At 38.2% G+C, this 8,400-nt stretch overlaps 1 protein-coding gene across 1 annotated transcript in view; it reads left to right on the top strand.

Moving 5' to 3' along the window:
* LOC116694435 (hydrocephalus-inducing protein homolog) overlaps positions 1-323 on the top strand; it is an 8,518-nt gene extending 8,195 nt beyond the window's left edge. Inside the window, exon 6 of the mRNA XM_032524168.1 lies at positions 161-323. Coding sequence (XP_032380059.1) covers positions 161-308 — 148 coding nt within the window. The 3' untranslated portion in view covers positions 309-323. The remainder of the gene's footprint in view (positions 1-160) is intronic.
* The last annotated feature ends 8,077 nt before the right edge of the window (positions 324-8,400 follow it).

The raw sequence follows: 8,400 nt of genomic DNA on the forward strand, positions 1-8,400 counted from the left end.
GTAATTACTAATAATTATACATGTAAATACATATTGTATTAAACATTTGGGTTTCTTCTGCCAGTTTCTAAAACTACATTGAACTTTGGCTGTTTTAAAACACCATGTTGTGTAATCTACCTGGTGAAATTCTTTCCTATTCTATTCTATTTAATTCTAGCCCTTTCTCAGTGACGCCCTCCTGTGGGACTCTGGATGTAGGCGAGAGCATGCAGGTGACTGTGGTTTTCAACCCCATGACCATTGGAGACCACAGCCAGGACCTGCTCCTGCACTACCACACTGGTGAGAAAAATTCAGGACTGTGAAAATATACACCAACACTACAAAACTGTAAGCAAGCTAGTGACACAAATAACTAAAATAAGTTATGACCAAAGCATCTGATGAAGCTAGTGGCAATTGTACAGTAGCATCATATTTTGACTTCCCAGAGCTCTAGTGAAATAGTCATAGCTGTCCCTATTAGCATTCGCAGAATGACATGGTCTCAGTGTGTTTCTCATCAGCTGCGTTTTTCTAATAGAATAAATAATATAATTATTTCTAATAATCGAATACCATAGAGTACTCTAGTATACTGTCAATGCTCCATAGAAGAGAGGCGGTAAGTTTTCATGTGTTTTTTTCAGTCTGTCTATCCTCTTGTGAAACATTGTGTCACACAAATAGATTTCTAATAGATCTGACAATAAGGAATGTTTAAGGAACATGCCAACGTTTTTTGAAATAGGGCTTATCACGCATTTCACGTCTCAGTGTATGCATTGTTTTAGTCCGGTGCAACACCGGCAGCGCCGCCGCTAGTTAGCTTAGCGTAGTGAATGGAATCCTAAATCGTTTAGTCTTAATCTGCATTACTATTTGTACTCGTTGTGAATACACTGTCAAGGTTGTGGATTACTTCTTGTTACACAGGCAACAAGAAGTAATTAGGTAGTTGTTGTTTTGTTGTTGGCTCACTTTTACTCACAACATGCTAACCGGCAACATAGGATTCCATTCACTACGCTACGATTCCATTCACTACGTTAAGCTAACTAGCGGCAATGCATGCACTGAGACAAAAAATGCATTGGCCCACCTATCTACAGCTAGGGGAGACTGTGATAGGCCCTATTTCAACAAACGGTGGAGTGTTCCTTTAATGATCAACCACTTAACTGTTAACCGACAATAAGAATTTTGATCGATCAGTTAAACAGTTAAAATAAAAAAATTTAAATGTTTTGCATTGTAAAAGAAAAACAGGCAATACAATCTATTTTGTACCTGCTAGTTAACTTGCTAGTGCAAACTTTGCAATAGCTTTTTTTTCTGCTAAGTTCATGGCTCTCTTCTGGACGGTGCTCACAGCTACTGTACGTGTGGTCTCGTAGCGCTGCAAAGGAAGGTCTGTCTAGTCCACGCAATATTATTTTTAAGAAAAACGTGCTGTGGTTTATTGATATTTCTTTAAACCAATCACAATCGTCTTGGTCAGTGCTAAGCCCCAGACACAATAACAGCGCCTCTGCAAAATAGTCTTGGACAGGAACCTGTGTATGTTCCAAGGTTGTTTTAGTCATGATACAAAACACAGATTGGACAGATCGTCTAGCTAGCTCTCGTTATTTACCCTGCAGAGATCTGAGGAACAGTCAACTGTAGTCCTCATAATCCACTGGAGTTTAGAATGCAAAGAAAGAAAGTGGAAGGTGAGGGTGTATTGAGCTTACTGCTCAGTCCATTTTCTCTGAGGGACTGTTATCTTTCATTTCCTCAGCTCTGATTTCTTTTTAAATCACATCTTAATGGGAGTAGCATAAACCAATCTACCACTACTGTATCTTTACTACTGTATCTCTGCATAGTAGAGTGTTGGATTTTGTAAATTGAGCAGCCTGGCTCCACCTTTTTCAAAGTACTACCTAAAGCTTGATTATCTGCATTCTAAAGCACACAAAAATAGATCACTAGCACTGCTGATATACCAATGTGACTGGCTGTATAATGCCAGTATAGGTCACTCTTGTAATCATAATGTTGCCATTCCATGAAAACAAATTATGTATATATATATAAATATATAAATATCTCTCTATATATATATATATATATATATATATATAAATATGTGTTTATTATTCTATACATCTCTGGTCTCCGTTTTTTTTCTGGTCTGTTCTGCTGTCTGGGCTTACCTCAGCTCGATGCTATAAGCTAATGAATCATTTATCCTCTGTTTTTTATTCATTAAGCATTTTACTTAATGTGACATCATTGTTTGATAAATGCTTGTTTTAAAGTAATTGCTACTGGTTGTACCTTCACCTTCCAACTTTGTGTTTTTGTGATAAATCTGCTCATTTATGATAATCTTGTTAGCAGTGTTTTTGTATGGGCCTGTACTTGTACTGTAGTTTCACACTTAATGGTCACACGTTATGTTAGGGTGGCCTTGGTTGCCTGCACAATTAGCCAGACTCCTTAACATCAAAGGCAAAAACACGAAGCTTTTGACTTTTCCTGTTAACACACAAGGGGATCAATTAGAGGTAAAAGAAGAAAGTTGCTGGAAAACATTGGTGCATTGCAAGAGATGATTTAACTGGGGCTGCGTCGGTTAAAAAAAAAAGTTTTTTTACTTGCTCACCATTTTAAAATCTTCCATGAATTTAGGAAATGGTATAGTAAAATCACTTTGATGGATATCAAACATTTAATAAAGGTTTCAATGCAATGTAACTTGGAAAAGTAGACCCAATTTTACAGTGTAGTTTGTTATGATGGGAGAAAAGCAATTAGTCTCACATTTTATGTGTACTCCCAGCTAAACAGTGGTAGCTGAAAATACAAACATGACTAGGTTGATTAACCAAGGGGATGCTTCAATCAAAACCAAATCAGCCTTACTCCTGACCCAAGCCGTCCACATCAAAGTCTCCTCTAAAGCTAATTTCAGCTACACAGCTCCCTAAAAGTCCTCTCAGTACAATAATCCCATGGTGTTAAACAAATAGAGTAGAGCAGCTGTGTACCATGCAAAAAAAACGTCCCTCCTGTTAGCTATGCATCACCTGGGTGGATATTCCACGGGGCACTACCCCCATTTGCACTATGTGTGTGGGTGTTTGTGAGGGAAGATTCAGAAGCATGCTGACACGTTAATCATTCTGTTATCAGTTGTAATACCGAAGCTCTACCATGGCAAAGTCACCTTGTGAATCAACGGCCTGTTTATGATTGGATAATAACGGTGAATAAGAGCTTAACTGTTCTGACTTTAGATTTGCAATCATCCATTTTTATCATTTCATTATTGTGACACCGTTTCCCAGAGCAGAGGGAGATTTATTAAAATATTAACGCATGTATAGCTATTCAATGATGATTGTTTAGAGCAAAAAAACAACTTCAGGATAAAAAAAACAACAACATCTGTCTGTCGATGAGTTTGTTTTGTGAACTGTAAAAGCATTTTTATTTTTTTTACCTGTGTGCGTGACCTTAAAGGAGCAGGGGCGCTGACTGGCTACATAAACAGTCAGGTTGCTGAAGGAGTGGCATCAGTAACAGTGCTCGGCAGCATTAAGCTTTTATAATGGAAGGGCCAGGCCAGGTCCAGAACACCACTTACAGCCCATCAAGACACAATCATTTTTAATTTAGCACCTTTCCCTGTCTCCCTCACACTCATGTATGTTTCACGTCAGCATGCTGCTAAAGGCATTACTCTGCTGAGGGGTCATTGGAGACTTCAGCATAAGCTGGGTGACCTAACATGTGTGCGCATATGTGTGTTAGCATGTTGCATGTCAATTTGCATGTACACCACAGTACTTAACACGGGTACACACTGCATCTTTATTACCCATTGTCAGTTAAAAGCCAGTGCCGCTTTGGAAAATAATAGTTTGCTCAGCTCGCTGGTTTTCGACCACGGGGTGTTAGATAGTACTTGTTCTGTCTTAAAAGTGAGCAGAGAGTCTGTGCTGCTCCAGTAACCCCCTCCCTCTGTCACACACAACCCTCTGCTCTGTCACTGCTGCTGATTTAAATGAAAAGATGAACAGCTCTTAGGAAGCGCTGAGGCATCTGCTTTGACAGGGCTGTAGCACCGAGGGGACTTCAGCACAGCAGCCTTTTTTTAGAAAAGCAGCACACTCACACGCAAACAGCATGAGCTGCACAGTAACACACACACACGCACACACACACCCAAATAAGCACACGCATGCACACACATGCCGCAGAGTTTTTGTGATCAAAGTAGCTGAGGGGGTTGAGAAGTTCTCTCGCTGCATTCATAGAGAAAGTATGGGAAGAGAAAGCGAGCGTGGGGGAAGTGGGTTGGTGGACAGTGATGATGAAAGCTTAGCAATAAGCTGCAGCTCTCCCTGCCCGTCAACTGCTGTCATAGCATCTGGATGCTGCAAGATAATTGCTTTTCTCTCCTTATTCCCCAATTCTTCTTTTCCTTTTCCTCATTTCCTTCTGTCATTCATCCTCTGTCCTCTCTGTTGTCTTTACTCTCTTCTCCTCCATCCGATGGTATCTCACAGCTTCTGCTATTCTTTCTGGCAGAGTGAAAGCAAAGACCTGTAAAGCATTACCAGGCTTTTTCTGTATTTGCTATTACTGCCTCTAGGTACATGATGGAAATCTCACTGATAATTACACTGTTACAAACGCGTGTGCCTCTTTGAATTCTAATATGTGTAGTTTTTACTGTAGGGCATGTATGGTCATTGTATAGATTTAACCAGCCTACATTCTTCACAGTTGGCTTTGTTTTTTCCCTCAACCAGGACTGGGATCAATTTGTTGTTGATGCATCTGAAAGCTAAATAAGTCACACTAATACTGGGAGAGTTGTACTCCTACTAAGGCTTTCATGTTACTCAAAAAGGAGGTATCTCACGTATCTCACGTCAAATGAATCACTTCTGCTTACTCATGTCCAAGCAGGCAGAGCTGGATTAATAGCTTTCCTAAGCAGGACTAGAAACCTAATGGGATGGTTTATCTTATAAAAATGTTACACATTTGCTTATTATTGTGTAATATAAATCTTCTGGAAACAGTCAGTGTTTTAGTTAATTTGTCTTTGAGTCTTGGTTTTAGTTTGATAGTGTTCCTATGAAGTGTAGTGTATTTATTCAGTTTCCATTATCATTATCGATCTGGATCAATATACATCGATTCAATGATCAATGATCCATTATCGTTGATGCAAAGTGGAAATTATATCACTTATAAATATCATCTTTGTGACTTTGTGATCAGACTTTGTGATATCAGCAAATATCGTGTCGTTGTCCAAAGAGTCAATATAATATTGTATTCTAACTTGTGATCAGTGTTGGGCAAGTTACTTCCAAAATGTAATGTTATTGTAATTTTAATTATTGATGACTAGTTACTGTCATTTGAGAGTAATTTGTTATATTACAATATTACTGTCTCTGAATTGTAATGTTTTACACTACTTTTGCGTTACTTTTGAGTTACTTTCACCAAAATAAAAGCGGAAGTATGACTTGGCAGCTAGCTTGTGAATTTCACCACGGCATCAACAAAGTCTCATCTTTATCCACTATATACATCATCATTTATTCATATTATTTTGTTTTATTAATCTGAATCTGCAAAGTATCTAAAGCTATAAAATAAATAGTTAAGTAAAATGTACAATAGCCTACTTGACTCTAAACTGTGGTGGACTAGAAGTAGCCTAATAAGTAGGAGAAAATGAAAATACTCAATAGAAGCACCTTACAACTGAATCAAAGTAGCTTACGGGATAGTTACTTTCCACCGCTGGTAAAATATATTATATTATGTGTAGCAAGACTAAATATTAATTCCCGACATGTTATCTGTTAGTTGCTCGGGCACGTTGCCGTCGGCACTGCCAGGACGCAGATGTCCCTAGTCTACCGTCTCTGGTTCTGGTTCTGACCACGGGACAGCTCGCTTCAACGCAGCATAAAAAACTCCTGAAAATAATGTTCATGTCGCAAATGTATCTGTCTCTGCAGTCATTTCTACCACCGAATCCAGCAAGAAGAAATAACATTCTCGCATTACTGAGACTGTAACGGGTATAATATTGCCAACATTTTATTAGTAATACGTTATATTACTGCAATACAGCAAAGAAGAATACATTACTGTAATTGCATTACCTTTGTAACGTGTTACTTTACACTAGCTATAATGCTAAATAGCTCTTAATTACCCAAATGAGTTTAGAATGTGATGGGAAAACACCAAATGTTAGCTTGATAAGATTTTCTAAATGTATTTATACTTAATTTCAGTAGCTATAAACAACATAAAGAGCAAGTGTAAAAATGTGTAACACTCATTGATTGCAGGCAACATTTCAGAAGTGTATGTATATTTTATCTGTACATGGCTCACGTGAAACTGCTGTTAGTTTCTCTGTTGCAGGTGGAACTGTCAAGTTTGTAATCCTCAGCATGATTTCACTCCCTTGCATAGCAACCAAGGGCTGCGCGATTATGGAAAAAATCCTAATCACGATTATTTTGGTCAATATTGAAATCACCATTATTTAACACTATTAGTCAATGTCTTTTGAAAAGATGTTGCAATTATTGAACTTATAAAACAGTGAAACAGTTAAAGAAATCAACTGTTAAAACTGTTGAAATTTCCCTTCATACTTTTGCCGTTTGAACATTTTTTCATTCAGAATACAAGACACAAGTAAGAGTTTCCTTGCAAAACATAATGTGCAAAATAATCATTTTTGTGATCATTAGGAGCTAAAATTGTTATAGCGATATTGGATTAATTGCATAGCACTAGAGCAACCATCAACACTCTCAGTCAGTTGAATACACCTGCATTCCAGAGCACTTGTCATTTTGTTCACTCCATTACATTGTGGAAAGTAATTAATGGCACGCCTCCACAGGTGTTTTGGCTAGAGGCAAGCTTTGAAAAGCACAACAATCACAATTAAATGAAATACCCATTGGACTTGTGAAGTTGCACTGTTTGCAAATTAGAACATTTTCTATGTCACTGATCTCAGTTTTCATTCCTAGTAATTTGATTGACCAGGGTAACTGTGTTTTCATTTACGCTAGAGAAATGTAATATCAAAGAAACCAGAGAAACATAGAGAGGAGACCCCTGTAGTGTTCAGAGTGTGAATTCCGTCATCGACTTATATTGTATCCAAAATACAAAAGAGTTCCATGTGTGTATGTGTGTTAAATGGGATTTTCTGGAAATTTGTCCTTTTAAACAAAGTAACCTCTACACGTATATAATAATAATAATCTCAGGATTTTTTTTTACAGGCCAGTCCTTATGATTTGAATGTAAACAAACACTCTCTACATTTACATAAGCCCTTGTTCTTGGCGGCTTTACACAAAACCTTGTTTTGCATCTTATCTTTGTTGCTGCTTATTGTTGCTCTTTATTTTCTCTCACTGCTGGAAGCCATCACGCTGTGATGGTGGTACCTTGCTTCTACTACATAGACTAATTAGTTGTTAACCATTAAGGACTTTGTCCCTGGGGTTTTGTTACTTTACTCTGTAGAATCATATTTTGAAATTGTTGTATTGTGCATTGTGGGGAATTGTACTACCTTAAATCTACTACAGCAAGGTTTAAACAATTCATATTTCTTTCAGCCTGCTGCATTTCACATTACTGCAACTCAAAAAGGCTTTGGCAGCATATAAAGTAAGTTGTTTTGGATGCCAGTTTTCCAGGATATTTTGAGAGTCATTCTAATCTCTCTGCGTGGCTCCTTTTGATGCAGATCCAGTCTTTAAAAGCCAGACTTTGCAGTGTGTCCTTGACTCCAATGTGAGTTTCTCCTTTCTCCACTGCCCACATTAGGCCTGAGACTCCCTGAGGAGCAGCAGTGGCTGCTTAGTGGGTAGAAATGTTTTGTGCTCCCGGGTTAGTACTGTAAGTGCAGTATATCAGAGCATAGTCTATATCCATGACGTTCCACTTCTGGGATTGCTCTTGTTCTACAGGGAATTCCGCCGGATATCACTCTTTTTCGGTTTTCGGTTGATGTCCTGTCACCTTCCGATTTCTTTGTGTTGTTATTTTAAACTCCGGTGGATTTATGAAGACTTTGGTTAACTGCTCATCAGATCTCTGCAGGATAAATCCAGACAGCTAACTATCTATAACTATCTGTCTAATCTGAGAATGCAGATTATTAATTAATTAATTGCACGACTAAAACTACCTTTGAAACGTACACGTTCCACCAAAACAAGTTCCTTCTCAAGGCTTTTTAACAGCGGCACCAGGGCTCCATCCGGCGCTTAACGCCGCCCAAGACAATTGTGATTGGTTTAAAGTAATGCCAATAAACCAGAATACATTTTTCTCCCATCCCAGAATGCTGTG

The sequence above is a fragment of the Etheostoma spectabile genome, chromosome 8 (genome assembly GCF_008692095.1).
Source record: "Etheostoma spectabile isolate EspeVRDwgs_2016 chromosome 8, UIUC_Espe_1.0, whole genome shotgun sequence".
Taxonomy (NCBI): Eukaryota; Metazoa; Chordata; class Actinopteri; order Perciformes; family Percidae; genus Etheostoma; species Etheostoma spectabile.